The following is a 15,680-nucleotide window of genomic DNA, read 5'->3' on the forward strand; positions in this document are numbered from 1 at the left end:
CTCCCGCGGCCGAGTGGACCCCATTTCAGTCCTTGTACCACTTTTCAAATTTCGTGGCAGAGACGGGAATTGAACCCGGGCCTCCGGGGGTTTCAGCTAATCACACTAACCACTACACCACAAAGGCGGACCTAGCAGATGTAGCAATACACTAATTCCATTGCTCACTTAAAGGAGTTACGTGATCCTTGTTTGTTTGGATTTGCTTAGTTTTACATGATAGACAAATATCTTCAATTTCAATTAAAGTTTGAAACCTGTCATCATAAATATTTGACTGAGCTTCAGCATATCTTCTTAAACTTCCTACCATTTTCAAAGCTTCTGGCGTGCTCTCTCTTCATCATTAGATGGACTGGAATTTTGTAGCATTTCTTGCAGAATCTCGACATAACTTCCATCTGTCACTACTTCTTGCCATCGCTCAGGTTCCAAGTGCATTTCTAGTTCTTCTGGAACAATTTCTACGTTGATTTCTTTATTTTTGAAACCTACTTTACGAAAACAGTTTGAAATTATTTGCTCACATTCGAAGGGATGGGGATGGGAAAGATTTCCGGTAGTTAAGTGCGGATTCCCGTAGACAAGCGATGGTCGATGTCATGCCGATCCTACACTCATTGACAGTCACAGAGATAAAGGTTAGTTTCTTAACCTGACCAGAACTAGGAAGCTACAATAAAAATAGAGAATTCTTGGGAATTATTTGAAGGCTTCAATTCGTGGGACCGTTACAGAAAGAACTAGCGATCGAATTACATCGAATTATCCAAATTTAAGCTTAAAATACAAATTAGATACACTTTCTTGCATTGATTAGAATATGAATTTCCAGTGGAATGAATTTTTATTCAAATTATCCATTGTCGAACTAACCAGAGTCCACTGTAGTTAGCGAGATGTAGAAACAATAACATTACTATTATTATTATTATTATTATTATTATTGTTTATTTTCACTCAATAACACCTAACCAATTAGGCTGACATTTGGCACACACATAAATCTCAGATGTTTATTTCAAACAGGCCTATTTTAATTTTTTAATAGATAACCATTTCACATATAATTGTCATTTTTACAGGTATTTTAAAGTGTTCTAAGTGTTATGTTTATGTTAGACAGATTGAGAAGCTTATAATTTCCTTTAATAGTGTTGACACTGAAAAAGAATGGCTTCATTCTTAATAAAATAAAAATGATAAAAAACCTAAAATCCATCAGTACAGCCACAGTTCAATTTGATGAAGTTATCAACATTAGGGACTTACGTTTCACTTCAGCTTCGATTTAATCCATGTTTGGAGTTTATGGAAGAAAGAAAGAAAGAAAGAAAGAAAGAAAGAAAGAAAGAAAGAAAGAAGGTAGAACTGGCTGAGTCAGCAAAGAGGGTGCACCCTGGATGTGTTATAATGATATTTGGGTAAGGGGAGATAAGGAGGTAGAGATAGGTGACACAGTGTTCTCAACAGGTGTTCAAAGGAAAGGGCAGAGTGGAGGTAGGATTGTTCATCAGGAGTACTATACACGGAATGTAGTTTCAGTAATAATGATATTGGCTTTACGTCCCACTAACTATTTTTTATGGTTTTTGGAGACGCTGAGGTGCCAGATTTTAATCCCGCAGGAGTTCTTTTACGTGCCAGTAAATTTACTGATACAAGGCTGACGTATTTGAGCACCTTCAAATACCAAAGCACTGAGCTAGGATCGAACCTGTCAGAAAGGCAGGGCTTCAACTGTCTGAGCCACTCAGCCCGGCACATAGTTTCTGTTAGGTATGTAAATGAGTGAAAGATGTTGGTAGATTTAGCAGTTGGAGATATTAGGATGAGAACAGTCTCAGTGCATTTACCATGTGAGGGTGTAGGTGAGGATGAAGTTGACAAGTTTTATGAAGCACTGAGTGACATCGTTGTCGGGGCGAGCAGCAAGGATAGTATAGTGGAAATGGACGACTTCAATGCGAGAGTTGGAAATAGAACTGAAGACAAGAAAGTGATGGGTGATATGGGGAATGGGGATGGAAAGCTTTTCCTGGACTTCTGTGCTAGTATGGGATTAGCAGTTATGAATGAATTCATCACGCATAAGGCTATTCACCGCTACCTATGGGAGAGTAGGGGCCCCAGATCCGTAATAGACTACATCATAACCAACTTTGAATTCAGGAAATCTGTTAGGAATGTACGCAAATTCCAGGGATTTTTTATGGATACAGACCACTACCTGATCTGTAGTGAACTGACAAGTAAACCTTCTCTCTTCTGAAACCAATATATTTTCTGAAAGCTTATGTCACAAGTAGGAAAACTATGACATTTTAGGGGCAGAGGGACAAGCGTTTAAGGGCTATAGGACTCACAAAGTATCAGTAAAGTGTTGGAAACATGACACCAAAAGTTGCTAAAATGCTCGCTTCATGCATTTATATGAACTAATAATATAGTAAGAAGGTGGAGATCTCAATACAAAGGAAGGGGCAACTTGTTGAAATAAACAATATACGCTGGGATGTTGAAAATGTGACTTCTTATTGACTTCAAATGAAATCTATTGCGAGAGACAATCAATGTGCGATTCATCGAATAAACAGTGAGACGGGAAAAAAGAGCTCAGAATGGGCACATTTTACAAAAGCGCACCCATACACTTCGCACACCCATCATTTGTCAATATTAATCATTACGGGAAAATGTACATCTATACACACTTTAATGATATGTTGTGGGTGATGTTGCTGTCAAGTAGGCCTGCTAACGTATTGTATGTCTTCTTCTTACATTGCAGATGGATCCTAAAGTCGTTCTGATTCGGAACAAGCAATCGACCTCCGAACATCCAGGAATCGGAGATGATACAACACATATCTACTCTCCTGGAAAATTATATGGAAATGTTGGAAGAGATCCCGACATTAGGATTTGCTGGAGGCGATGGAGAGGAATGGGATGATGAAATGGACTTCGGAGATGATTGTGTCGATACGGAACAGCAATGCTTGTCGCAGCAGTCGCTTCCCTCTACTTCGAGTTCATCGGCATCCGAGTATGTGCCTTCGCCCAAAAGGCGAAAGCGTGATGGTCCAGCAAATACAACAGAAGGGGACTGGACTGCTTATAAGCAGCGCGCTTTAGTGTACTGGGCCACAGATCCTATGACAGGCGAACCTCCGACGAAACGTCTATCGCATGCGTCAGTAATGAACCAGTTCAAGAAAATTAAGAACATGAACATTCTGTACAATTTGAAAAAAAAAATGAATACTCCGTCGATCCAGAAAACAATCAGGCTGTCCTGCAGAAATTCAAAGAAAAGGAAAAGGAAGAAGCAATTATTCACGACCGGACGTTGCGACTGTTGGTCATGCGACTTAATATAGCGATGGATCCGCAAAATACAATCGATTTTAAAGCTTCTGATTCCTAGTTATATCGCGTCAAGAAGCGGAATAACATTGTTGACAGAGCAATAACCCATAAAGTTTGCAAGAACTGTCAGGATAAGGAGGCAAACTCGTCACAGGCGAGCGAGGATTAAGTTGCGAAGATTCGTAATCTCATCGTTACAGAAAAATTTCCACCGACACAAGTCTTCAATGCTGACCAGAGTAGATTTGACAAAGTGTTACATGGCCATTGAACCTTGCGAACAAGACGAGCAACAGTTGTTCGCACTGTTGTTGGATCAGTCTCTGCAACACAGCACAGTTTAATGATTATGCCTGTGATTTCAATGAAAGGCGCGGCCAACGTATGTGCTTGTATCTGAGCCATCTGGGAAGTGCCCGCAGTCAAAGCCGGCAATACCTACAAATACAAGATCGTATGCTGGTAAAACAGCGAACATGTCGAAAGCAGACCATAAACGGTTCTATCGTGACGTATTTTGGCCAGGTATACCTGCTGACAGGAAGGAAATTCTGCTTTAAGTGGATTCATGGTGTTCTAACAAAGATCATGCATTGTCTGCTTCCGAAGTAGCCTGTGGTAAATTCCTACAAAAAGAACTATTACCTGAAGGATGTACGGAGAAGATCCAGCCTCTGGATATTCATTTTTTATACAATACAAATCTTTTGTTCGTTACATAACGGACACAATCACTATCGAGACACAGGAGCACATTTGGCATCGCAATAGTTTTCTGGCTCTGCAGTCCTTTTCCTTGTATCAATTCAGCGCTCCTCGTTTCAGAACTTGATTAAGTATCCTTTTTATAAGGGCGGATACTTGAACGACGTACCTGGGTTGTGGATTGCGCCAATGGATTACTGCTTCGATTCATTGACAAATGATGCATGTGGAAAATGTGTGGCTATCACTTTTGTAAAATGTGCCCATTGTGAACTTTCTTTCTGCCCGTCTCACTGTTTATTTGATGAATTTTACATTGATTGTCTCGTGTAATAGATTTCGTTTGAAATCAATGAAAAAGTCACATTTTCAATATCTCAAGGTATGTTGTTTCTTTTCAACGAGTTATTTCTTCCTTTATATATAGTGTTTACAGTGCGCTATGTCTTCTGGTATGGGCTAGAGCAATTTTGTTACTTTCATTGATCTGTCTCAGCTTTACCCTTGGCTTTGACAAAATTAAAGTGACTGAGGTAGGAGTGATGCTAGTAATGCCATTCCTTTTGCAGCCAGTCCCTGCTATGAATGATGTGAAAATATTGCTCATAGGGTCGGTTGGTGCATGTATTTAAGTGGGCTTGTCAGACTGATATGTATTAGCAACTTCTGGCTCGGTGAGGAAAGCAACGGGAAACTACCTCACTCCTCATTTCCCCAGTACGCCTCTTCAGTGGTGCCTAGGCCATCTATGACAGCTGATGGCGGAACCGTTGAGGATCCAACCAGCCTTCGGGCTGAGGACTAAAAATACATACATAAATACGTGAAACGAGCATTTTGGAAACTTTTGGTGTCATGTTTCCACCACTTTACTGATACTTTGTGGGTCCTATAGATCTTAAACGCTTGTCCCTCTGCCCCTAAGGTTTCGTAGTTGTTCTACTTGTGACACACTCCAGTTCCGTGAGAAAATTTTGCATCCATTATATCGTTTCTCAGCCATGATTCAACTCCTGTTACAATATATTATTTTTTTGCTCTTTGCTTTACGTCGCACCGACACAGATATGTCTTACGGCGACTATGGGATAGGAAAGGCCATGGAATTGGAAGGAAGCTGCCGTGGCCTTAATTAACGTACAGCCCCAGAATTTGCAGCGAGTGAAAATGGGAAACCACGGGAAACGTTATTCAGTGCTGCCGACGGTTCGAACCCACTATCTCCCGAATGCAAGCAGAGAGCTGCGCGTCCCCAACCCCACGGCCAACTCGCTCAGTGTACAATAATCACTTCTTAATTCCACGAACACCAGTAAAATACTGTATGTACCGTGCTTTATTGTCCACGCTTGGTGTACCTGTGACTGAAATAGGTCTACATCAAAGGAAATGCCCAAGGTAAATCTTCAGGACCATGAAGGAGAGAAAAAAGGAAGGACCTGAATATCAAACTTCAGTGAATCATACACCAGATGGCAACAAAAATGAATTTTCAAGGGCAAAGATAAATAGCTACCAAGAAATCATCACACATGATAAATCTGAAGAAAAGGGAAAATTATCAATCATCTTACTCCGGTTAGTGCAGCAGTGCCTCCGCAAGGAGCGCTCATGTCAGGCGTACAGCCCCTCTATGTTATTCTAGCTAGTTGATGCAGGCAAATTATGTTTCTATTTAAATTGGTGTTTGTGTATAAAGAATAGAGGTAGGATGTGACACTTGTACCTGGAGAGAAACAAAACTACAAAGTAGGTACTTTGTTCAAGGGGTGGGTACATTTAAAGAATCACACATTCAAAGCAACAATGAAGGATACTTACAGAAGTTTTTCCCCATCCAACTATAGTGACTTCGTTGCTCGTCAGGGGCTGATCTTGCGCAGGTAGTGGAATGGTCTTGAAATAGGGGTCAATGGCGGACATTGAAACGGGTAGCTGTGGGCAAAATACAGCACGTTATAGACACATCATATGTTCCTTCCTCTGAGACTGTGACCTCCGTATTCATTAACATAAGACTGGTAAAGTTAATACATACATACATACATACATACATACATACATACATACATACATACATACACTGACTGACAGTGACAATGCAACACCAAGGAGGAGTGGTTCGAAAGGGATGAAAGTTGGGGAAAAAACAGAGACGGCACGGATGAATAATTGATGTTTATTTCAAACCGATATGCAGGTTACACAATGCGCACGGCATCGACTCAGTAGGATGTAGGACCACCGCGAGCGGCGATACACGCAGAAACACGTCGAGGTACAGAGTCAATAAGAGTGCGGATGGTGTCCTGAGGGATGGTTCTCCATTCTCTGTCAACCATTTGCCACAGTTGGTCGTCCGTACGAGGCTGGGGCAGAGTTTGCAAACGGCGTCCAATGAGATCCCACACGTGTTCGATTGGTGAGAGATCCGGAGAGTACGCTGGCCACGGAAGCATCTGTACACCTCGTAGAGCCTGTTGGGAGATGCGAGCAGTGTGTGGGCGGGCATTATCCTGCTGAAACAGAGCATTGGGCAGCCCCTGAAGGTACGGGAGTGCCACCGGCCGCATCACATGCTGCACGTAGCGGTGGGCATTTAACGTGCCTTGAATACGCACTAGAGGTGACGTGGAATCATACGCAATAGCGCCCCAAACCATGATGCCGCGTTGTCTAGCGGTAGGGCGCTCCACAGTTACGGCCGGATTTGACCTTTCTCCACGCCGACGCCACACTCGTCTGCGGTGACTATCACTGACAGAACAGAAGCGTGACTCATCGGAGAACACGACGTTCCGCCATTCCCTCATCCAAGTCGCTCTAGCCCGGCACCATGCCAGACGTGCACGTCTATGCTGTGGAGTCAATGGTAGTCTTCTGAGCGGACGCCGGGAGTGCAGGCCTCCTTCAGCCAATCGACGGGAAATTGTTCTGGTCGATATTGGAACAGCCAGGGTGTCTTGCACATGCTGAAGAATGGCGGTTGACGTGGCGTGCGGGGCTGCCACCGCTTGGCGGCGGATGCGCCGATCCTCGCGTGCTGACGTCACTCGGGCTGCGCCTGGACCCCTCGCACGTGCCACATGTCCCTGCGCCAACCATCTTCGCCACAGGCGCTGCACCGTGGACACATCCCTATGGGTATCGGCTGCGATTTGACGAAGCGACCAACCTGCCCTTCTCAGCCCGATCACCATACCCCTCGTAAAGTCGTCTGTCTGCTGGAAATGCCTTCGTTGACGGCGGCCTGGCATTCTTAGCTATACACGTGTCCTGTGGCACACGACAACACGTTCTACAATGACTGTCGGCTGAGAAATCACGGTACGAAGTGGGCCATTCGCCAACGCCGTGTCCCATTTATCGTTCGCTACGTGCGCAGCACAGCAGCGCATTTCACATCATGAGCATACCTCAGTGACGTCAGTCTACCCTGCAATTGGCATAAAGTTATGACCACTCCTTCTTGGTGTTGCATTTGCTCTGTCAGTCAGTGTATGTGTTGGTTATTTATTAATCATCCTTTTTCTTTTCTCTACAGATTATAATTTAATTTAATTTTTATCCGGATGGTAGGAATTAATTCACATCGTATGTCGAATGGAGACATCCACCGGCAGAGTCTGTTTAATGAGTAATATTTAGAGGAAGTGCCTATAACCTTCTTGGGAACCTACGATATATGAACATATTATTGACTGGATGAATTTCTTTACCTGAGATGCTACCGGTACTTTATCCATACGCTTACTTGCACGTAGATGGGGTGGAGTATGTATGTATGTATGTATTGTACCAGGAAAAGCTGTTGGGCTAAGGAGCATGAGAGACGTCTCAGGTAGTGATCGATTCTTAGGAGCCGGTACAAAGGAAGGAGTTCGCAGAGCGAAATAATAGATGTTATTTTGCTAAATGAAAATCTATTAAAATGTCTAGGCACTCAAATAACCTTCTTATTATCTCACATTTAAAACTGAGAAATGACTTAGAAATATATTCTTTCATGTATATTCAACCAAAATTGAAATTCTGAAAATTCTTTGCTATAAATGAAGTTGAAAAATCAATTTATTTCTTCATGAAATTCGTGAGTTAAGCGTGGTATCATAAGTCTTTAGAATGCTCTGGAATAAACACTTGTTTTCATAAATTACTCTCATATGAAACCTAAAGTCTTTATAAACCAATGCCTAATGCCTTTTTCTAAGTTTCTAAGTTTCTAAGTTTTACACCTCACCTCACTGACGTCACTGAGGTATGCTCATGATGTGAAATGCGCCGCTGTGCTACGTACGTAGCGAACGCTAAATGGGACACGGCGTTGGCGAATGGCCCACTTCGTACCGTGATTTCTCAGCCGACAGTCATTGTAGAACGTGTTTTCGTGTGCCACAGGACACGTGTATAGCTAAGAATGCCAGGCCGCCGTCAACGGAGGCATTTCCAGCAGACAGACGACTTTACGAGGGGTATGGTGATCGGGCTGAGAAGGGCAGGTTGGTCGCTTCGTCAAATCGCAGCCGATACCCATAGGGATGTGTCCACGGTGCAGGGCCTGTGGCGAAGATGGTTGGTGCAGGGACATGTGGCACGTGCGAGGGGTCCAGGCGCAGCCCGAGTGACGTCAGCACGCGAGGATCGGCGCATCCGCCGCCAAGCGGTGGCAGCCCCGCACGCCACGTCAACCGCCATTCTTCAGCATGTGCAAGACACCCTGGCTGTTCCAATATCGACCAGAACAATTTCCCGTCGATTGGTTGAAGGAGGCCTGCACTCCCGGCGTCCGCTCAGAAGACTACCATTGACTCCACAGCATAGACGTGCACGCCTGGCATGGTGCCGGGCTAGAGCGACTTGGATGAGGGAACGGCGAAACGTCGTGTTCTCCGATGAGTCACGCTTCTGTTCTGTCAGTGATAGTCACCGCAGTCGAGTGTGGCGTCGGCGTGGAGAAAGGTCAAATCCGGCCGTAACTGTGGAGCGCCCTACCGCTAGACAACGCGGCATCATGGTTTGGGGCGCTATTGCGTATGATTCCACGTCACCTCTAGTGCGTATTCAAGGCACGTTAAATGCCCACCGCTACGTGCAGCATGTGCTGCGGCCGGTGGCACTCCCGTACCTTCAGGGGCTGCCCAATGCTCTGTTTCAGCAGGATAATCCCCGCCCACACACTGCTCGCATCTCCCAACAGGCTCTACGAGGTGTACAGATGCTTCCGTGGCCAGCGTACTCTCCGGATCTCTCACCAATCGAACACGTGTGGGATCTCATTGGACGCCGTTTGCAAACTCTGCCCCAGCCTCGTACGGACGACCAACTGTGGCAAATGGTTGACAGAGAATGGAGAACCATCCCTCAGGACACCATCCGCACTCTTATTGACTCTGTACCTCGACGTGTTTCTGCGTGTATCGCCGCTCGCGGTGGTCCTACATCCTACTGAGTCGATGCCGTGCGCATTGTGTAACCTGCATATCGGTTTGAAATAAACATCAATTATTCTTCCGTGCCGTCTCTGTTTTTTCCTCAACTTTCATCCCTTTCGAACCACTCCTCCTTGGTGTTGCATTGTCACTGTCAGTCAGTGTATTTACATTGCATTATCGTAATAACATAGCTGAAATTGGGTCTCTCTTCTGCTAATACATTCATTAAATGGCAAAAGCCGCTTCGAATTAATTAATATCATCACACAACTCCCAAACTCATTATTCAACCCAACTGATGAAAAATTAAAACTTTATAATGTGAACCACATGCCTATCGAAAATTAAAAGTCACAAATAGATTAGTAATAATGTAAATTCATAATTGATCTTTGAGTTGTCCCTATACAAGATTTTCATCTTTATTTTTATTCATTATGGGGAAAATTTTATGCTGGGTCTTCTTCTTGTTGACAATCTTGACTTATGAGAGCGGAGATACTCAATAAGTTTCCTTATTATGGCTAATTATTGTTGCCATAACCTTAAAATATTGTTAAAAGGGTATAGTGCGCATTGGTATCACCCAAATATCACTATAAAATTTGTCACAAATGGAACATAATAATTGCTTTTACACATATCAAGTGAAAAATCTTTGGCAAATTAAGAAATATTTGATTTTTGGAGAATATTATGTATACGTACTTTACCACTTTACAAGTACATGTGGTGTTGCGCTCACAGCGACACACGTATGTCTTTTGTCTTACACTTTCAACAATTTCGTGTGTGATATCTGTGTTCACTGAAGTTCTTTGCTTTCGTTTCATTGCTTCACTTGTCAATTACATCATTTCATGAATTGTATCACGATATACAATATTTAATAGGCGACAACATGGTATGGCCGATCTACAAAAGAAAAATTCAGTGGACTGGTGATTTATTGGTCCAGGGATCGAGCTACTTTCGTTCGAACAGAAATTAAAATATTTATTGGTCCAGGGATCATGCTATTTTTCTGTTGACCTCCATTTTGCTGTTTGAACTGGCCACTCTAGTCATATGGACAAAGATAATGAGAATCTACAGACATAGCACTCGCATTCCTCGGTGCTAGCCCTGGACCTCAAGAAAGTAACAAAATACGGCATCAGCAGCGGAATACGACATAAACCAGTCCTGTCTACAAGCCTTAGTATGTTTTCATATTTCTCAAATAACGACGGTATTTCTTAATTTGCCAGAGATTTTTCACTTGATATGTGTAAAAGCAATTGTTATGTTCCATTTGTGACAAATTTTATAGTGATATTTGGGTGATACCTATGCGCATCACACCCCTGTTAAAATTAAAATACTTATTTATCATCACTTTATTAACTTGTTTGCAACACTATAAATCATAAATAGGCCAAATATACCTCTCATTAAACATTCCATTAGTACCGTATATCAACCGAAAAGACGTGTCAAATATTCATATATTATCCTACCATCAGTCATGATTTAATCTTATTTCATATACCGCTGTGCCATTAATTCAAATTAATTCAATACACCTACCTATCGTTTACTTGGGAAAGAATGATTCTCTATAAGACGATAATTCTTGACATAAATCCCTGGTACACCATTAAGCATATGAAGTCCAATAACTCCTCTTATTCTGTTAAAATATGTCACAAATCGACATTGAATCAGCTGGTCTCTTGCTATTACGTTTATCTCAACATGACATAACCTTACGATATTCATTTCAAATACGATCCTCTACCAACATGTGACATACGAATTCGTAACAACTTCTTTCACATAACCTCTCGACGAAATAAACAGTACATCTCAACATCTCTATTAAGACATAATTCGAATCCATCTCTTCTTATTAGGCCTAATCATTATTCACGAATAAGATCTCATTACTCTTCCCTTTAATATCATACTTGTTACGATACAACTTTCCCTCGACGATATCTTTTCTATAATATTCTCATATTCCAAGCAGGATCCATTTCTTCTTAATAATCAAGTATGTGCGGTCATGTCTGTCGATTTGATTTCCTCTTAAAACACAACTATGGTCTTATAAGACATGCATTCTTCCCAATATCTCCCAGTTCATAGCTGATTACACTTTCCGTGTAGATTGGTACGTTAAGTCGATTTATACACTCATTACGTATGTCAACATAACCATGCCACTTCACATTTGAGTATATCTGTTACTTAAATGAATGAGTATTCACGGTTATATGATCAAGACCTACTTCTAACATTTAGAATTTGGCACGGATGGTTCATTAAAAATAAATGTTTCACTCACATAAATTATTTCTGTCAAATACTACAAACATTTCTACACAGGAATCTTATCTTATATCTCGTCTCTCCTCTGGGGACTGCTGGCTTCTGCTTGCTCGTTATGTCATCTCCATGTGGCTGGATTCCACCTCTCGAGACATCTTCTGTGGTCCCACGGCATGGTACTGCTTGACCTCGTTATGGTATCCCAGGTAACCTGCTCCCAACAGTTTAGGCGGATCTCATGATGTCACAGTAGCTCATGAAAGTAGAAAATGACATTATAATGGCAGAATATATAATTGAGTTATTCATTTTTAGCCTCTCAATATATACATATATTATTGTCTCTATGTTGAAACTGCGTCTGTATAATTAATCAAATGTGGCTTCTTTTAATAAATATATCTTTTCCTCAGGCTAATTACGGATTCCAATTGCTACTTTGATTATTCTTCAGTGTTTTAGATTGCTTGTAGCATTGAAATTTGCCCTTTCGCGTTTTCTCTCGGCGGCTCCAATACCTCCCTTCCCTAATATTTTGAATTTAAAGATCTCCGATCCTTTCCGCAACTTGACTTGTTGTTCTGCTATTATGTAGCTCGGAATTCTACTCCAATCTTCTTATTTAATCTGTTATTTTATTCCTGACCGATGATAACTGCCTCTTCTTGCTTCTGAGTTGATTTTTCCGTGCGATCATGTTTCCTTCCAGTATTAAGAATGAATTAATTTCAATAATTTTTAAAACAATACTTCTTCTATCTTGAAGCTCCTTTGCATGGTCGTTATGATTCTGCGCCTTCTAGACTTAGATTGATCTGCATCTCGGTGAGCATTTATATGCATTTGTACTGCTTGAAGCTGCCGCGCGCCATTTTGTCTGCTCCTTTTCCGTTCGTATGAGCGCCTTGAATGTAACATAATACATACATACATACATACATACATACATACATACATACATACATACATACATACATACATACATACATACATACATACATACATACATACATACATACATACATACATACACTACCGGTCAAAAGTTTGCGATCACCTATCACAACTATGGATTTGTGGTTGAAACAGAGATGTAGTTTTAAATAATCTATCATAGCCTTGTTCTGATAATAAAACAAGCATAAACATGTAAAGATGGAACGACTCTGTTGTGTATTTGACCGGTTCTCCGCATGGAAGGTCGCTGACGAGTAACCACAACAACACTGACGTGTCTTTACCCAAGACGTGTCCACTCGAATAGGCCTCATTCTTTCAGCTGTCTGTGTAGCAAGCAGTTCACATTATTTTTCAGTACACTGTGTGCAGCTAGCAGTGTGTTTGTGTATTTGAACAGGTGCATACCATATTACCTCCAAATGGGACGGAAGCAGGAGATTGGAACTGAAAAACGTGCTGTAATTGAAGCTCTGCATCACGAAGGGTATTATAGTAGGACAATAGCAACAAAAGTTGGCGTAGCCCAATCTACAGTGGTGTATACATTGCAGCGGTTCAAGCAAACCGGTGCCAATGCAAGTGTTTCGCGATCTGGAAGACCCCATGTAACATCATACAGGGAAGATCAGTTCATATGTGTACAGAGTAAACGTCAGAGGACTCGTAAGGCACCTGAAATTCGCGAGGAAGTCAATAACATGCGAGCTGCTCCAATCTCTGTCTCAATAGTGCAACTCCGTCTTCGTGAACGAGGTTTAAAGGGGTGCATAGCGGCCAAGAAACCTTTATTACGGACACAAAATAAGGTGAAAGGAATGCAATGGGTACAGCAACATAAAAACTGGAGCGTGCAGCAATGGTCCAAGGTGTTATTCAAGGATGAATTGAAGTTTGAAGTATTTGGGAGCCATCGTCGAATGTTTGTTCGTCGACTTCGTGGAGAATGTATGAAGAGTCAGTGTGTGACACCTAGGGTGAAGCATGGTGGAGTGTCGGTTATGGTGTGGGGATGTTTTGCGGGTGATAAAGTCGGTGATCTAGTGCGAATTAATGGAACATTAAAGAAGGAAGTATATCACAGCATACTGATCAACAATGCAGTTCCATCTGGCAAGAGGCTTATTGGTCGTGGGTTTGTTCTGCAGAAGGACAATGACCCCAAACATTGTTCTAAATTGTGTAGAGGGTATGTCAATAGAAAAGAGAAATGTGGGGGAACTGAAAAATATGATTTGGCCAAGTCATGCACCAGACTTAAATCCCATTGAACTATTATGGGATGAACCTGACAGGGAGGTTCGAAAACTGAGGTCAACTAATGTTGAAGAGCTATGGAATAATTTACAGAGCTGTTGGACTACAATATTTACACAAACACTACAAAATCGTTTTTCCAGAATGCCAAGAGTTTGTGCAGCTATTCGGAGGGCAAAGGGTGGATACTTTGAAGAGGCTAAAATTTAAACTATATTGTATTCTACTTAAGAGAGAGAAAATATATATATTTTTGGTCTATTTAGTTTTTACGATGTGTTTGTACATTGAAATAAAGTATTATGCTTGCTTTCTTTGCATCACGCCAGTTGCTGTGTTATAATAAATGTGTTCCCTTCCTGTTCCTAACTTATGGCTCCAGAGTAAGGAATTCTTTTCATCCTGGGGCGCCCTTCTCGCCCGTCCCCTTTTCTTTCTTTCTTTCTTTCATGCCCCGCTCGCTTGCGCTTACCCCCTCCCGGTTCTCCGAGAGAGGGACAAGCCGAGCAACGCCTCTTCCACGACGGAGCCAACATAAGGAATAATAAGTACGTCGTGATATCACCGCCGCAGTCCATCTTAGACCAGCTACAAGCTAAGCCGGAGTACTTTCCCATCCTCCATGAGCCCCCAATCAACACAATACCACTCCCACTTTTTCCCCTTACCACAACCACTATCACAACCATCACAACTACTGCCAGCACTCTTCCCTCAACTACAACCACCACCAGTACAACCTGCCACACCTCCCTGGTCATGACAACAAACTTCCCCCCATCCAACAACCCCCAGCCCCCACCAGGCAACGACCGTAATGGCCCTAGCAGGTAACACCGCTGATCACGCAACACCGACCCAGCAGCCACCACCTCCCGAGTCAACATACAGCTGTGTACTACGAGGCATCACCCCGGACATCGCTGAAAGGGAAATGATTCAAGAACTTCGTGCCACAGGCGTCCTTGTAAGGAGGGCCATAAGGATACGCAGCAATCACGGCCCAACGTACATGATCCGGCTTCAACTACCGTCAGAACAAGACGTCCAGCAACTCATCACTACAGGAGCCCAAATTTTCGGCGAACATCACCGAATGGAACCCTCCCACTCACAACCCCCATCCACCCGCCATCCATCAGCCACTGCACATCACCGCCCCCGGCCACCCCCCACTCCAATCCCTCGATATCGACAAGCCTTTCCACCTCTCCCTCATTCAAGCCCCCACCTCCCGCCTCCACCCACAGTGGATCTCCTCCACTTCCTTATCACCTCTCTTCACAATTGTACAGCCACCCTACATCTTCTAACCTCACACCTGCTCCCAACCATTCTCCTTCCACCATACCCACAGCCTAGTTATATTCAAAATCACACGTATTGTATTCAAAATCACATGTACTTACAATTGTAACCTTAATGTAAAATCTGTAAGCACAAATGTATATGTAACTGTAAACACTACATAATAAAGCACAGAACAGCTACGCTCCTTAGCCAAGAGGACAAAACCTCACATCTCCTTAAACAATCAATGCTCCCCATTTCCATCTCCCAACACCAACAAACCTCCAAACCCCGCCAAATCTCCTGGCCAGAGAGAAGGCGTTACCTTCTAGGTGGCCCTTGTATGGTCCTTGG

General features: G+C 42.7%; 1 protein-coding gene across 1 annotated transcript in view; it reads right to left on the reverse strand.

Moving 5' to 3' along the window:
• LOC137500885 (brachyurin-like) overlaps positions 1–15,680 on the reverse strand; it is a 168,495-nt gene that overhangs the window by 59,729 nt on the left and 93,086 nt on the right. The window contains exon 5 of the mRNA XM_068227558.1: positions 5,899–6,012. Coding sequence (XP_068083659.1) covers positions 5,899–6,012 — 114 coding nt within the window. The remainder of the gene's footprint in view (positions 1–5,898; positions 6,013–15,680) is intronic.

Source organism: Anabrus simplex, chromosome 1 (genome assembly GCF_040414725.1).
Source record: "Anabrus simplex isolate iqAnaSimp1 chromosome 1, ASM4041472v1, whole genome shotgun sequence".
NCBI classification, from domain to species: Eukaryota; Metazoa; Arthropoda; class Insecta; order Orthoptera; family Tettigoniidae; genus Anabrus; species Anabrus simplex.